At 44.4% G+C, this 17,081-nt stretch overlaps 1 protein-coding gene across 1 annotated transcript in view; it reads right to left on the bottom strand.

Annotated features, from left to right (window-relative positions):
- The window catches only part of GLI3 (GLI family zinc finger 3), a 277,633-nt gene that overhangs the window by 191,868 nt on the left and 68,684 nt on the right, over positions 1-17,081 (bottom strand). The window contains exon 2 of the mRNA XM_007468195.1: positions 1,938-2,180. Within this exon, the coding sequence (XP_007468257.1) occupies positions 1,938-2,180 (243 nt within the window). The remainder of the gene's footprint in view (positions 1-1,937; positions 2,181-17,081) is intronic.

Here is a 17,081-nt window from a genome sequence, read left to right as displayed (position 1 = left end):
GGGGGGGGGGGGGGGGGGGGGGCGGGGGGAGTCGCACACATGGACCACCGAGAGGGGATGAGGGCCTCAGGTGTGCAGAGATCCCGGCCCCTCAAATGACAGGGAGAGAATTCAATGGGCAAACCGTTAGCACAAACGGACCAAGAGCAAGCTGCAAGTTGGACGGCACAGACAGAAAGTTAGCAGTCATCTGCCTACTTCGGGCAGCTGTCCTGACCAATTAACTATCTCACCAATTAGTGGGCATCTGGAGTCGAAAACACAACACAAATAGGAGATGGGGAAAGTTGGAAAGTTGTGTTCCCATGGAAGGGCAAAAACAAGACAGGGAACGTGTGGCGAATAATCTGGACTTGATCTTTTTTCAAAAGTAAGCGCACTCTCCGGGAATATTAATATAGGTCGAGAGTATGTACAGTCCCTCCAATTTTCTGCATGGATGAGAGCTAATGCAGACCCATCCACAAAAACACAATGTAGAAAACTTAGGAATGTGCTCGGAGAAAAACCCTACCCACACTGTTGTAAACTCTCATTCCGAAAATAAAGGAGAAATCAAATAAAATGAAAGAAACCTCTAAAGAGGGAAGGAAAGGAACATACACACTACACCTCCTCCTTATTTCTGTATCTGTAAAAGTAACAACTGTAGCCACAGGGCTGATAAGCACTTTTTAAACAGAGAAGTTGTAGCCTTTTTAAAAAGCGAACAAGAAGCCATCAAACCTTTTCCTCCATGCCTCTGACCACTTAAAAGAAATCTCCCTCCACTGAAGAAAATAATGTATCTTCCGTCTTTACCAACAATATACTCTCCTTGGGGGGAGGAAGAAGCAGCATTTACTGAGACTTAAGGTTGTGCGAAGCTCTTTGATCTGCACCCTGATGAGTGAACATTCCCCTCTGCTTCAAGCCAACTAATGAAGGGATGAAATTAGCTTTTATCCTGGGCACTTTCTTGAGCCAAAAACCATGCACTAATCAGCTGTCCTCACTCATCAGTCATCTGGCTAATGACCTTTTGCCTTAAAACACTAAAATTTCTGAACGATGTGGAAAAAGGGAAACACAAACCAGTCCCCCCTCCCTGGAGCGCGATGGTCCATCTGGAGTCGGAGCAGGTCTGTATCCTGGCAAGGTGATAAATCTGTAATCAAGAGCTGCAAGCCTGGGCATCTCAATATGAACTTCATTACTCCACCACCGAATTACATTTTTGTTAAACTAGAACCAGGCCAGAAATAAACTTAACCCTTGTATATTTTCCTTTACGTTCTGCCTTGGGAGAAAACTGTTGTATAGGTGTGTTCGGAGCTCTAATTAATTTCTTAAACTTTCTGAGTGATGGAAAAGGACCTTTCCGAGGCCTTCTGGTCTGCTGATTCCAGAAGAAAGTAGGACACATAGAAAAATCTTCCATAGGAAGGAATTCAGCCTTGGTTGGTTAGAAGAGGTTTGCTCCTCCTCAACAATGAAGCAAAAAACCAAACAAACACAAATCACTGAAAAGGGGAATGGCTGCCGTTAAAGACATCTGCTAATGCCTCCCACTTCAATAACTGCCCCCCTCTACCAGTTTTCCTCTAGCAGCATCTACTTGGGTGGAGCAAACCTGGTTCTAGTTCCCGGGAAAGGTCCACGTGGATTAGCCACAGACGGACACCTTCCTGACGGCGGCCCTCCAACCCCCTCCGAGGCCTGAGCTGCTTAGGGATGCACGGAAATGGCTTTCCCTAAAAAGAATGGACAGGATGTGGGAGAAGTAGGAAGTAAAGCAGACACTAAATTAAACGTTTGTATAAATTCCATTTGTATAAATTAATACATGCCAAATACCTCATTAATTAAGCGCATGCACACACGTGCCCACACACGCCCACACACGCAGAGCCCGCCGCGGCTCCTACAGCAAGTGCCATGGGGAGGGGACCACTTACGGTAGTGAGGCTCCATGTAGCCGTTCCTGGGGTCCATGGCAAACACAGCCCCGCGGTAGGGGACAGAGGGCTCGGCCAGGTGGGGCAGGGACCCATGGATCTCCTTCTTGATCAGCGAGGCCCTCTCGTCACTGGATGTCGACGGTTCCTCACTGATCTTGCCCAGCCCCGGCACGCTCTGTGGCTGCATGGTGACTGCGTTTCTTCTCTCTCTGTGATAGGTCTGTCCAGGACTTTCATCCTCTGAAGAAGGAAGGGAAACGGAAACTCTGTGAGCAGCCATCAGCTAGGGCTCCCTCTCCATCCATCTACCCCCGCAAAAGAAGCCTATTTCTCATTCTTGGCAACTTTGAAAGCTACACCACGACGGGACAGTCTCAAGCCAAAACTGCTTATGAATGAGGGTCCAAGATACAAATCGAAGGAGGAAGGCGGGCAGGAAATGAGCCTATTCACTTGAGATGTAGGGGGTCAGCAAATTCTCATCCCCGGTTTCCAGCCGAATCTGCCAGGGAGGCTCAGCGGGGACTCTCCAGTATCCCCGCGGGTCCCCCATGGAACTGGAAGTTTCGCCAGTCTAAGGCTGTGCATGTCCAGTTTCCCCTGGTCTGAGGAAGCCAGGCCTCCGGGTGATCTAGGAAGCGAGGGACCTCTGTTCCTCAGAAAAGGACCCATTAGAAAGCGATCACAAAGTTTTTGTGATTTGGGTTTTTTTTTTTAAGTCAGATTTGTGACCCACTGAGAGATGAAACAGAGCCAGACATGGGACAGAAAACCCATTGGTTCCAAGGGATAAAGATGCCAATCATGGAAACCTACAGTGCCCCTTGCAGGACACTTCCTGCTTCAGCCCACAGAGCAGAGCTGAGAGCTAAGACGAAAACGGGGTGAGGCTATGGGTGTGGAGGGCATCAGTTACACTGATCTACATCCATGCTCTGGTGGGCTCCAGACGTCACTTCCAACATGTAAGCAATGGCTTGCTGAAATGCCAGCTCCCTAATAGTTCTCCTTTTCATCTGTAAGAACTTTCCATCTGTCCACTATGATTCTCTGCCAATGTGATTGGATGACCTTTCTGTAATAGCAGATCAAAGAGCTGAGGCATAAAATCAAACTGAACGGGCGATCGGAACCCACAACTAGTGGACCGATTCATCTGTTAGAATCATACACACACTCTAAACTACGCCCACACAGGCTCTGTGTTTAATCCACAGACTGTACTCTGGCAGATAAGTGCTGATGGAAACCAAGCTGTTGGGACACTGCTTAGACACCTCATTTGAAAGCTGTTTCCTGTTCCTGATTCTAAAAACAAAAACTATATGTGGGTATAAATAATCATACTGTTGTACTATTTAGATGAGCAGATTTTGAACTCATCTGATCTCAATACACAAACTTCTCTTCAAAGTATCCCAGAAAGCAGGTATGTCTGGCTGAGAGCCTCTAAAAAAAAACAGAAGAAATATGCTTTAGCAGTTTCACAGCTCTTTTGACAAATTCAGAAGAATAGCTATAAATTTGAATGAGCGTGAAAATACAAACTAACAACTACTGCTTTGTGATGACGAATAATCTGAACTACCTAAAGCCAGTAGAAACTCTCATTTTTCTGCCTATGTTTGGGACTTGAAGAAATAAGCAATTTTTTTTTTTTTTAGCCTAGCAAATGACTTCCAAAACTGAATAGGCAATGAGGTATGTTCTGGACTTTAACAGTAATTTTGCTGACTACTGCTGGATAACTGTGAAACGTTATTCTAGCGTTATTTTGTGCAGATCCTCACCCCAAAACCTTGTAATGATAGGATAAATTATGAGTTTAATCTATCAAGTAACTACTAAAAAAGAAAATGGTGCAATCCCACATTTTCACCCATTGATCTTTGCAAAAGCAATTCCAACCATGCTTTTGCTAATTTAAAAACAAACTCAAGGAAAAAATAACAAACCCTACATTTTTATTTTCCTTTCTGACTGATACTTTTAGGCCCTAGGCCACTCCCATACTTTAACAGCAGTGAAGTTGCAGGCTATAGAACGAGGGTTTGCAGTGACGTAAAAGCAGAAGGGTGTCAAAACCACTTCAAAACTCTTAGTCGGTTTTATAAAAATTCCTATAATGCACAAATGACCAAAGTCATATTTTCCACTGATTTGCGCCTGCACAAATTTCTACTTCCGACCGTATAGCGCTGAGGGGCACATTCTGTAGAATGCCCCTTCATTTGGAAAAGCAGAAAGCCCCTATCAAATGGGGCTGTGACACATAATTAGCATTCTCTGGGCAAGATGACTAACCAAGCCCTACTAATCTGTTCCAGGTTTAAAACAGGATTCCCTTGACTTAATCTTCCTAGAAGAAATTAACTTTTCTTCTCTTAAAACTGCGTCCCTGTAACACGGTGAGTTTCTTCGACGTGATGCCTCTACGGATGAGCATCTGCATCCAACTTCGCGAATCACTGAGTAATTGGCATGGTCTGATCACAGCCCTCCCACCTTCTCCCCACCGGTGGGAGAAGGAAGTCGTGTGGCGGGGTAAGTGGAAACGGGGGGTGACGTTTTAGCTAAAAATTATTTTCTTCATGAGAGTTAACACAACATGTGTGAATATCAAATTATAACAAGAAATCGGCAAAGTTCAAACATTTAATACTGAAAAAAAGAATGAATTCCCTTAGTAAAGTACAATGCAGGCCAGCATTTTTTTGCACGTGGAAACTTTCATCAGACTGACTTTTACAAGAGTCAATGCTCCCAAATTTTCACCTACCCTCCCCCTCCAGAACATTCCAGCAGACGGATTATTTCATGAAGTTCATCTCGTGTACTGAGTGGATTCTGAGGGGCACTCAGATGAAAACTTGACAGTACACATACCCCAGAATACAAACAGCTAAGAGGCTTGAAGGCATGCACTCTACAGTGGAAAGGGAACTTTCCAAGCAATATTCCTGCCTGCTCTTATAAATTTAGTAACCACTTCAGCAAGCCAAAAAGACGAGAGCTGTCTAATCCTGCTCAGTTGAGCTGAGTTGTTCAATAAAGTTTGAGAGTCAGAGCAGACAGGCTACGCCAGGCCAAATTATTGACAGAAACATACTGTCCACCATGGCAACAAGCAGAAGTCGGCTGCAAAAATGTAAGCAAACAGCCCAGTCCTCCAGAAGCATCTGCCAATGGACTTGAACAGCCAAACACAAGGCGACTGTTCATGCCTCTCTCCGTTCAACAGCTGCAAGCTCGGGGGTCACACTGAGACATGCGATTCACTAAAAGCTTCAGGAGAAAATTATTTTCGAAACTGTCATCGGGATCCCACTTGGGACCCCCCCCTGCCTTCTGTAGATCTGTGCTCCAGGGGAAGTTAAGGAATTCCTAACGCCCTAGGGAGAGCTGCCCCTGCATCTCACTTTAGAAACTGTCCCAGATCTTCCAAGCTCTTCCAAAGGCAACCCACATGGCATGGAACACGCTTAGTGCCATAAACTCTCAAAACTCAAAAGTGGCCTCCTGGCCAACACTGCTGAGACAGTTTACAGTGAAGGTTTAAAGGAAGTAATCATGTTGCCTGAAGCAGGACTCAACACACACGCCTGTGCACGCTCGCAAACTCCTGGACGATTTCTCCTCACGACCCAGGAAACAAGTGCTCTTTCGCCTCGGAATGGGAAGAACAGTTTCAGAGGATTCTTCGGATAGAAAAGTAAAACCCTACGCTGCATCACTAACTGGGAACACCTCCTGTCCCCCTGACCGAATTAGCGGATGAGGAACTCCCGGGAGGTACACGTGCTCACCTCTGAAAGGAACACGGATTTTAAGCTGTCCCTTGAAATCCCGTTTTAAGAGCATCACTCCTCTCTTCCCCCAAGACACAGGAGACACAGAGCAAAAGAAAACAAATACTTACAACTCGTCCCAGGCTCTGGCTAGCTACTTTCTGCAAACTTCTCTTGGTGGGCTTTCTCTAGCGGTGCAGACCCTCGAGGAACATTCTCGGTGTCTCCCTGCCCCCCCCTGCGCCTTGGCCCTCTCCCTCTCCCAGGCAGTGCTTGCTCCCATTAGAGGAATTAAAAGTGGTTGGAGCCATGCTAAATTTAACAAGCTCATTAGTATTCTTTCTGAGTGCTTCGGAGTGAACTCTCTCTATTCAAGCCGCTCTCTCCAGCAGAAGGGTCAGGCTGGCTAATCATTAAATCAAACTAATGTCACCCTATCACAATCAGTCCAAGAGAAGGAGGGTTTATTATTTCAGTTTATGCTAAATAAACGGTTTTACAAACGGTCCCCAAGCAAGGTCAACAGCAGCTTCAATTACAAGACAAACTTAACAAGAGTTGCAATAAACCAAGGATCCCGTATTGACTTAAGAACAGGCTCGATGCCACATATGGCCACTAGCAAGGGTTGTACAGGAATGCATGCTGGAAAATAAAGGAAGAGGGGGAGCTTCTTTCTATGCCAGAATTCGCCACTGCACAGCAACTGCTCATTCACCTCTCTCCAACCAGCTAGATGCTCAGCTCAATTCACTGCACACAAAGGCTGGAGCCCAGACCTCAATGGACCGAGGGAAACACATCAGAACTAGGCTCTCTATTGTGACTGAATTTCTTAACATCTTTTCAAAAAGCAGAGAATGCCTTGAGGCTAAAGGAAGAAACAGGCTAATGGTGAATTGGGAATTCAGAGCAAATTTCAGAGCCCTTTCCTCCTAGCTTTTGAGGTTGAAAGCAAGCTCTTTCCTTTCAAGTTTCAAAGTCCTTTTTCCTCCTGCAGTGTCACAGAAGGATTTGAAAAGAAGGTAATTGTGCTCGCAGTCTCCCTGATCAGAGCTTACGTCCTATTTCTGGTATTTCGGAATACTTCTTGCAATAATAGTGCATATAGCTCAATCCCTTAACCGGCCTGCACTCTGCAATTGCTCATTAAATGAACAATTGCGGTATAAAATGCCTTTTATGTTCAAGGTCTGGATATAAGATAAGCATTCTAGGACTCTAAATTTGGTTTACTAAGGAAACTCTCCATCATTAAATTACAAAACTGAAGTCAGAATATCAGGTTTTCCAAGAAAAGTGGCACTCAGATTTCAGTGAGCCCAAAAGACAGGGCGGCTGGGGAGAGGGAGAGAAGCCACAAAATGTTGAGGGGGTGGGGAGGGGAAGACTGCATACTCGAAAAAGATTTCGAGGCGAATGGGATTCGAACAAGAAAATAATATTTCCGTGCTTAATAAGGTCTGCGTTTGTGAAACCTCATCATTTCCAAACTGAACGATATAATCAAGTTGTCTTCAAATGGATTAAAACACAGGGCTGAGGCTCAATCAACACGTAGAGGGCTATTCCTGACCCCTCACCAGCAGACGTCACCCCCTTCCTTAAGAAAATAAATAATCCTTTTCCACTACAGAGCGCTTTATCATGTATGTCATCTCACTTGATCCTCACCAGAACCCACTGTTGCAGCAGGACAAGGTGTTAGGTCCAGTTTCCTAATCAGAAACAGGCAGCCACATCCCTGATGAGTAAGTGATGTAAGAGGAATCCCAGCCACGCCTTACTGAGGCCACAAAGTCCTGTTAACAGGACAAGACGTCTGCTCCCAGGCAGGTTTGGGGAATGATACCTGGAACTTGTATGCACTCCCAGCCTCCACCCCCATAACCATCATAAAAGGGGGGAAAAAGTAATTACATTTTGATGCACAGACATTTTCAAACCTTTGATACTCTCCTATTAAGTTTTTATCAACATAAGTCTACTCCTGGGAAGCACGCAGAGGGTCCCAGTGACAAATCCATAGGGAGACATCCAACCTCAGGGTCTTAGTACCATGAAGCATCTTATGGTACTAAGGCATGAAGACACACACATGCCCTATACAGGCTACATACAAACACACACACACACATACCCTTTCACACGCTGAGGCTCAACCCATGGCATCTGTGTGTTACTGCAGTTTTTAATGTGCTCCCACGAGCCTGGGGCCCCAGCTTCCTCTTCTGAGCAAGAAACAGAACATCGTTTTCTGCTTTCCTCCCAGGAAATTGCCTGGCTGTGTTTGGAAAGAGCATTATTTCATGTTTTCCTATTATACATTGGTTGCATCTTGTCAGCTTTTATTTCTGTGGCTATTTACATTCTGATTTTCTTTGAATAAAAACCAATGGGGGCTTCCCTGGTGGCGCAGTGGTTGAGAGTCCGCCTGCCGATGCAGGGGATACGGGTTCGTGCCCCGGTCTGGGAAGATCCCACATGCCGTGGAGCGGCTGGGCCCGTGAGCCATGGCCGCTGAGCCTGCTCGTCCGGAGCCTGTGCTCCACAATGGGAGAGGCCACAACAGTGAGAGGCCCACATACCGCAAAAAAAAAAAAAAAAAAAAAAAAAAAAACCAATGGAACCCAAGTCCTTGCCTCCCTGTTTCAGAATTCCCTCTAAGACTTTGACCAAAGAGAGATCAGAAATGAAAGAGAAGAGGCTAAGTACATTCGTAAGCATTGTAGAATTATGCCAGGAAGTTGGGGGCTGGGGGGAAGTTCCTCTAGTTTTTATAAGCAGAATCTTGCCTCTTTCCATCCTGATTGCACTGATGCCTAAGCCAGAGGCTGCTCCCTAGAATGTCTTAGAGCTTGGCTTCCAAGGGGAGGAGTAAACAATGCCTTCTCTAAGAACATTTCCAACGTCCTTGGGGTCAGACATCGCCCTTATGCGGCTACACATACATCTCCCATTCACAATGAGTGATGATAGAGGGAGTGGCCCAGATGGATGGGGGAGAGCTCTCCACTTTGTCTGCAACCTTTAAACCGACTGCAAGGCCTGCAACACGAGCGGGCTGCCGGGGGATTTGAAGCTTTGGAGAAATTCAAGTGGCAACCTTCCCTCAAAGATCATGGGCTCAAGGATTAACGGGTAGCTCTCTCTTCCCACTTTTGTCAACCAGGAGATCCCAAGGGGGAAGGAGAGAAAGTACAAAACGCCCTCAATCAGAGTAGTAAGAATGCCATAATTGTTTTCACATTTCTAGAGTTCTTTTTGCCAAAGTACAAAACATAGTCCAGACTGACCCATATCCCACCAGCCCTTCACCAGAAACTATTTGCTCCCAAGTGTAGGTTAGAACTGAACCCAAGGCAATTTCTGGCCTCACTCCCTACTACTCAGCTTACAGAGCTCCACCCAGCTTCAAAAGGGGCTCCTGGGATAGAAAGAGTGGAGAGAAAGCAAGATGAGACTTTAGATAAACTGAAGGGCAAACCTGACATGGCTGTTCCAGGGCAGCAGAGAGCAAGCAGCCTCTTGCCTTTTCAAAAAGATCATACAATAAGGGCTCCTTGCCATCTGAAAAATCAGGAGCCAATCACACCATCAGCTTCACATCTGAGGCCTCACCAGGCATGCCCTGTGGCCTATAGGGTTTTCATTCTCTTTCCTTGTGCCTCTCTCTGAACCCTCACCAATCAGAGGTCCACACCCCTGCCCACATCTGGGAGGATGCTTCTAGGCGTTAATGATGTGGACAGCAAAGAGTCGCTGTGACCTGGTCCAGTAACACCCAGCACAAACCCAACCTTACGAACCAGCTTTCAAACTTCCAGACAGAAAGCACTAGTCAAGCCCCACCTGTACCTGGGAAGAGAAAAAAAAAAAAAGACCAAAACAGGCCCCTGAGGGTCCCGGCAGGCTCTCCTATAAAACAGAGATCTTCCTTGTTTTCCTTGAGCTCGCGAAGACCCTTCCTTGCATTAAAAATTCTAAAATGTCATGAAGCCTCTTCTATTAGCCTGCTATTAGTTGCTAGTCGCTGCTTACACAGAGTGAGTTAATTAGTGACATCAAAGGCAGTACAATAAATTCTCAGGAGGGCCCCATTTTTTCCCCTTCTGCTTAATAGTGCATTTATGCCTATCTGCGAGTAACAGTCTCAGGAACACTGAAGTATTAGAGATTTCTCTGAGAACTTAGTTTGAGTGGTTTTTTTTTCCCCCCCCCCGTTGCGGAGCACAGGCTCCGGACGCGCAGGCTCGGCGGCCATGGCTCACGGGCCCAGCCGCTCCGCGGCATGTGGGATCTTCCCGGACCGGGACACGAACCCACGTCCCCTGCGTCGGCAGGCGGACTCTCAACCACTGCGCCACCAGGGAAGCCCCAGTTTGAGTGTTTTATAAGCAAAGAATGAAGAGTCCCTCTTCCTTGCTTTGCACCTGTAGACCTGAGCAGTTAACTTTCCATAATGACATCTGCAACCCACAGTCACAACAGAAAGAGTGAAATGTCTGTTCACAAGGCTAGAGGGTCCAGGCTGCTGCTGCCAGCTGCATCCTCCAATGGGACCAAGCCTATCGATCGCCCTGGAGATCTACCCCAGCTCCTGTCCAGCAGGAAGACGCAGGGCCTGCTCTTCCTTTATTTATTTTTTATTTTTTATTTTTGGCCGCACCAGGCGGCTTGCGGGATCTTAGTTCCCCAACCAGGGATCGAACCCATGCCCCCTGCAGCGGAAGCACGGAGTCCTAACCACTGGGCCTCCAGGGAATTCCTGCTCTTCTTTTAAAGGTAGGCATGAAAAAATCTCTGGGTGTGACAGCTTCTTCTGGCCGCACTTTTGAATGGTGGTTCCCAGGTTCGCGCCCACCCTGTCCCCGTCCCTACATCAAAGTCCCATTTCCTAACTTTTCCACCATGTTTTAAATTGCAGGGGTGAGCACAAATTTAACTGGCTTCATCTGGTGTGTTTATGTTGCCTGGTTTTTGTTTTTAGAAGGCGGGGTACTAAGAAAGCCTGAGCATATGGTGGTATTATATTTTTAATAACATTTTAAAGACCATGCTTACTCCATGGGAGGAATCAGACCCTCCGAGAGTGCATTTAAATATCAAGTGAATATCATTACTGTACTGAAAGGGGCTGGAGGCTCCACCCACGCTGGGACAAGATTTAGGGATGGTGCCAGGGCGCTTGCCTCTGCTGACCCAGCCTCTGGGCAAGGCCAGGGGCTGCCCGGGTCAGGTTTCTAACCACGGAAGGTCCCTCTAGCCACTGCCCACTTTGACCTTAGTTATGAAATGTGCATTCGAGAAATCCAAATGAAAATACCACGTTTTGATTCTTCACGCTTTTACTAGAGAGGTCAGCCTACTTCTAGCTACTTAGCCACAAAGGTCTGCAACTTTGGGAAACACTTTCCAGGAATGGCTCAGATATTATGAGTAAAGCAGTAATGGTCACAAAACGTAATCTCCCCCAAAGCCCATGTTTATGGTCACAGCCAAGACAGGATGCTTTGGTACCCCCGCTGCTCTCCCCTCCTCTGACCAACTGGACGGGGCAGACAACAATCGCCCATTCTCCTCTGCATGAGACTAGAAACCAGGACACAGTCAGACCTTTCTTCTGCCCTTTTGCTAGCTTTCCAGACACATTCAGGAGAACTTAATGTCCCAATGCCAGGGGAATGCATTTTTATATTCAAGAAGCCCCAATAAAAGCGATTAAGGAAACAAAAGACCAAATTCATCTACATTTCCAAAATACAAGTAATTTTAGTCTCATTCATTCTTCCGACCAATTCAAATCCATTAACCATGTACCAGTGAAATACAGCTAACATTTGCTTACTATGACATAGGGAGAGCTTCACCTGTCTTGCTTACTCTTCACTGTATCCTGATCAGAAAGACAATGTCATTCTGCTCATTTGCCAGGTAAGAAACCATGGTACAGAGAAGCTGGGTTAACTTACCCAAGTTACACAGACGGTTCACAAGCAGAGCCTGGAGCCCAGGCAGTCGGACTCTAAAGCTCCCACTTAAAGATCTGGCTGTTTGACCTCTCTACTCAGCGTCAAGAAATATAAAATAAATTTGAATTTGAATTCTGATCAATGCCCTAGCATACGTCTGCGAACTTCTCAACCATCCAACTCTGCTGCAGCATAAAAGCCGCCACAGACAAGATATAAACCAATGAACATGGCTGTGTCCCACTACTTTATTTACGGACACTGAAATCTGAATTTCAGGTAATTTTCACATCACATTTAAAAATGTGAAGAGCCATTCTTTGCACGTAGGTTGTACAAAAACAGGTAGCAGACTGGATTCTGCTACACTGGAGACTAACTACTACCCTAAAGGAACTTACACACCTTTGCTAATAAAGCTTGTACCCCAAAACAATGAGGAACATTATAGTAAAATTGCAAAAGCAATAATATTGAGTGTTAGGGAGGATACAGAGGGATAGTCACTTTCTCACGCTATTAAAATATTTCCATAATCGGCTGTATCAAATGATTCCACCTCCAGGATGTATCTTAAGGGAAAAAAATTAGAAAAGAAGACAATGTATATTCAAGGATATTCATCACAGTGTTATTTACAGTAGGAAAACTCAGTAACAAAATTAAGGTCCATTATCTTATGATAGGATGGAATACTATATCATCAAATACAGTGCAATCAAGGACTTTAATGAGTATAAGAAAGAATTTTATTGAATGCCAAGTACTGTTCTAAGATGTTACGTGCCAATCCTATGAGGTAAATACTGTTGTGCTTCTCATTATACAGATACAAAAACTGAGGCATATTTATCCAAGAAAACACAGCTAGAAAGAGGCAGAGCCTGAACTGGAATTCAGAGTCCACTCACCCACTAGACCACCATGCCTCCAAATTTTTTAAGGGAGGAAGACAAATATATAATTATTTCTATGCAAATTTTTTTAAGTTTAAAAAACACACCAAGATAGCATGAAAATATTTCTATGGATTATTTTTCCTTTATGTTTCTATATTTCCCAACCACTTTAGACTGCAGATATAGCCGATTTCTTTTACTCTTGGTTTTAATTCTATCCTAAGTATGACCTTCACAATAATTCTCTAGAGAAGTCCAAATTAAGTACACATATATTGAAAAATTATCCCACAAGTTTATCTCCTGTAGTCTTGTTTTAAACTACTTATCCCACCTCTTAAGACTGTAAGTGCCTGCTAGGCTATTTTTACATGCATTAATAACACCTTACAATGATGCTGGGATTTACGGAGATGTCAATAAATTCATTTATTTAAAATTATGCGACTTTTTAATTATTCTGTATCTATACACGACTGCCTTCCAAACAAGTACCAAAAATGCCCTAACATCACTTCCTGCTAAACTTGGGAACTCAGCTTTCACCAGGGCACCCCCTGAAAGGTATAAAGGGAAAGTGCATTAGAAATTATCATTAAACCACGGCTGTTGTTCATATTCCTGAGCTTGTACTAAAAGCCAGGTCGTGTGCCCAGTGCAAAGGCATTAATCCCATTGGCTGCTCACCAGTCTACCAGGTACTCAGTCCCATCCTCCCAGTTATTCAGGTAAGTACCCTGAGGCTTAATAAGTTTAAGCAAGCCGCCTCAGGCCATCCTTCAGCGCCAGGTCTTCGGGACTTTCTCATTTATTATCAATGATGAGTGATTCCTGCAAAGTCTACCGTAAAGTCTCTGAAAGCTGAGCACTGATTCGCTTGTCATTTCCTTACACGTATAGGTGAAGATGATCGTCATTGTTAAAATTATTCTACCTCTTCCTATACAAGTGATCAGGAAAGGAGACTTCAGTCTGTAACCAACAGACCTGTTATCCAGGGTCTCCAGGTTCTGAACAGCTATTTGTGCAAAGGAACATTTACCACCATCTTCTGGGGGATTGTGTAGCGGACTTAAATGCCAGAGCCGTCTGAGTATTTGGTTTGTGTTCAAGTTAACAATAGTGCCAACAGTTAAAGCTGTATGTAGTTTATGGAAAGGGGCGTAAGTCGAATGGTTAAAGAAGCATATGGCTTATAGAAAAGAGGGGAAAACTTGCGCTTGGAAGCAGCTTTGCGTGGATTATTTACCAACAAATGAAAGGCCCGTCATGTGGCCCCAGAGTATACTTCCCCTCCCACAGGCTGGAAGGGAATGCTGAATAAGTCAATAGAACCAGGGTCACAGTGAGCTGAGACCCTCTCCCCCAAGATTATCGAATTATAGCAAATTTCAGAAAGTTTTTATTTTTTAATCAAGAACAAAACCCGACTCCTTAAAATGCACTATTAGGAATTGTAACCGTTCCTAAAAGTGCCAGATTTCCATCCATGCAATATTCAAACTAACACGCATCTTTTCAATTTCTTTTAATGATGGGGTATGCAATAAAAATACAGCAGTGCTTTGTTTAGTCAAAATGAGCTGAAGCAAAAAGTACCAAAATAAATAAATAATAAACTTACATGGGGCACTTACCAAAAATAAAATCATTTAATTCAACCTTTTTACAGGAGGCACGTGCAGCATTCTGAAAGCAAAAAACTCTCATAACACAAACCTCCACTTAAAAATCACTGCCAGGGGCTGGAGCCAGGGCAGGGGGTTATTTCTTTTTCAATTTTTTTTTTAATGTTTGGATATTAATGACATCAAGTGCCGTATCGTACATGTAATAAGGCAACATGGTATAATAAAAGGAGTTAGAAAACCTAGGTCCCAGACTTGCCTCTAGCATTCATGGGTGTGTGACCCTGGGTAACTTAAATTATATCAGATTGTCAGTTGCCTCACTTAACGGGCAGACAATAAAACTTGCCCTGCTTACTTGCCAGGGTTTCCTGAGGGTTAAACAAAATATGAAAAGGATCTTTATAAATTATAGCATCTATGAATGCCGGGTACCAGCACTAATCTCCTCATTATCTGTTTGATAATCATGCCAAGCAGGACAGTGGGATGCAAGTGCCCTGGGTCAGGAGGTGGATGGCTAAGTTTCCAGGACTGATTCTCCTGTTACACTGGTTGGACTTCAGGCAAGTCACAGGATTTCTCTGGGCTGCTGCTTCCCCTTATATAAAATGAGCCATCACCAATCACCAGGCTGGAGGTCTTGGGAGAGAATAATCGCTGTTTCACAACCAGAAAGAGGATCCAAGTTAATGACCTATAATTTAACTGGCCATCTCTTTCACCCACTTTTTTCAATGTATCTTGGATCAGGCCCATAATCAACATTTACAAAGTATGCCTGCTTGAAATTTGCATTGAAAATATCAATCTCTTCTCTACTTGGTTTGCTACAATGACTTGAGACACTTGAACCTGCCCAAGAAATACATTTGCTGTTTCTCCCTGAACAATACTAAAAATGATCAGGCAAATTCTCTTAGGATGATTGTTGGCAACTTACACCCACAGACTGTTTCTGCATGGGCTGTGTACCAAGAATGGACTGAACATTTTCAAATAGCTGAAAAAAAATTCAAAAGAGGAAGAATATTTCATGACACGTGAAAAGTATATGAAATTCAAATTTCAGTGTCCATGAATAAATTTTTACGGGAACCCAGCCAGGCTTACTCATTTTCGTATTGTCTATGGCTGCTTTATCCCTATAAGAGCAGAGGGCCCGAAGGGCCCACGCAAATATTTACTAGCTAAAATATTTACTAGCTGGCCCTTTTCAGAAAAAGTGTGCCAACCCCTGACTTGCCCATCTCAGGACCCCCATCAGTGAAACGATGAAGCACACCTGAGAAATACATACCAAAAATAAGGCAGCACCATTTCAAAGCAACAGTATTGATGCTTCCAAACCTTACGGTGGGTACTAATATCATCCTACTTTACAGATGAAGGGAACAGGCTTAGAGAGATGAACTTGCCCAAAGTCACAGGTCAGTGAGCTGGCGATCAAATCAGTTCCCTATGATTCTAAACCTGACAATTTATATGGCGGGGAAAAGAAGATTTGGGCCTTTCTCTTAAACCTTAAGGTAGAAAACATTTCCTGACTTTTCCCTCTCTCAGTGTGTTAAGCACTGTGATAAGTAATGAATTTTAAATAAAAAATCTGCGATGTGTGTGATTCAAGATCGGTTTCCTTATCCAACTTAGGGTGTGTCTTGCAGTTGTTTTGAGTTTTGTTCTTTTCAGAACAATCACAAACCCAACAAGTACACGTCGGTCAAAAGTGCCACACTCTCCCTGAAAGCTGAAGGTGACAGAGGTCATTTCCCACACATCAAGCCACTTAATGTGCCTTTTTTAAATACAAGGGAACATGCCCTCTGCTGAGCCAGATATAATCCCTACTGATCTGTTTTTGAAGGCAGGATGACCCAGACTGGCACGTATTTTTGCTAATAAGGATGGAGGAGGAACCTGCAAGCATCAAGTTTGGAGATTTCCTGTTCCCACCAAATTGGGAATCTCCCAACCAAAAGGCAAAAGCAAATTCAGTCGGGGTTCCGAGAAAGTGTTTCGGCAACTTGTGTGAGAAATTGCATCCAGGGGGTATAGGGTTGCTTGAGTGGACACAAAGCATGCAAACTGGCCCAGGCCAGCCATTCTCTACACTGGATTCATACAGATGCAACCGTGTCAAGGTGTCCGTGTGTCCCAGCAAAGCAGACCAGTAAAAACGAATGGCTGTTGCCCTCGCAGCCGTTATGACTGTGATTTTTTTCTAGACTTGGAACCACCTGAGAAGAGAAACACAGGCCACAGGGTTGGTGCTGTAGACCAACGGACAGTTAAGTCAATGTCGGGAGGAGGCTATTGGAAAGGAAAAGGAGCTTGTTCAGCTGTTGGGTGTGGGCGTATAGACCAGGCAGACATTCTTGAAGGAGGTTTGGACAAGATCCGGTTTGGGAAAGTCTTTTGCTGAGTCTCCTCTAATTCAGACTTTCAGAGAGGCTGGTCAACTTCCCTCTAACCCCTCGGGGATACATTCAACTCAACAGCATAGTATTAACTATGATTCTGAAGCTTTCCAAAACCTTGCGCCTTGGGGTTTGAAGGCACCTGTATGATTTTTTGTTTATTTCTTTTTGCACTTTTCTTTCTTCTTTCATTCACATCTTGCTGACACAAGTGGAAATTCCTCTTTCTCGGCAGAAAACCTTTACGTTTCCTGCCAAGCCATTCAGATAAAAATTCTTCCATCCTCTTCTCGTTGTCTGGTCCAGTTCTACTAAAGCTCTCAAGAAGGGCTGCAGGAAACAGCAACCAAGACATATAATCCAGGCACTTTTATTGTCCTGCACAATTTTACTAATTCTATTGGGTCTCTTTAGTCTATTCTGTCGTTTGTAGGGAA

This window comes from Lipotes vexillifer, unplaced genomic scaffold, assembly GCF_000442215.2.
Source record: "Lipotes vexillifer unplaced genomic scaffold, Lipotes_vexillifer_v1.1 scaffold589, whole genome shotgun sequence".
NCBI classification, from domain to species: domain Eukaryota; kingdom Metazoa; phylum Chordata; class Mammalia; order Artiodactyla; family Lipotidae; genus Lipotes; species Lipotes vexillifer.
This window is presented reverse-complemented; position numbering and strand designations above follow the sequence as displayed.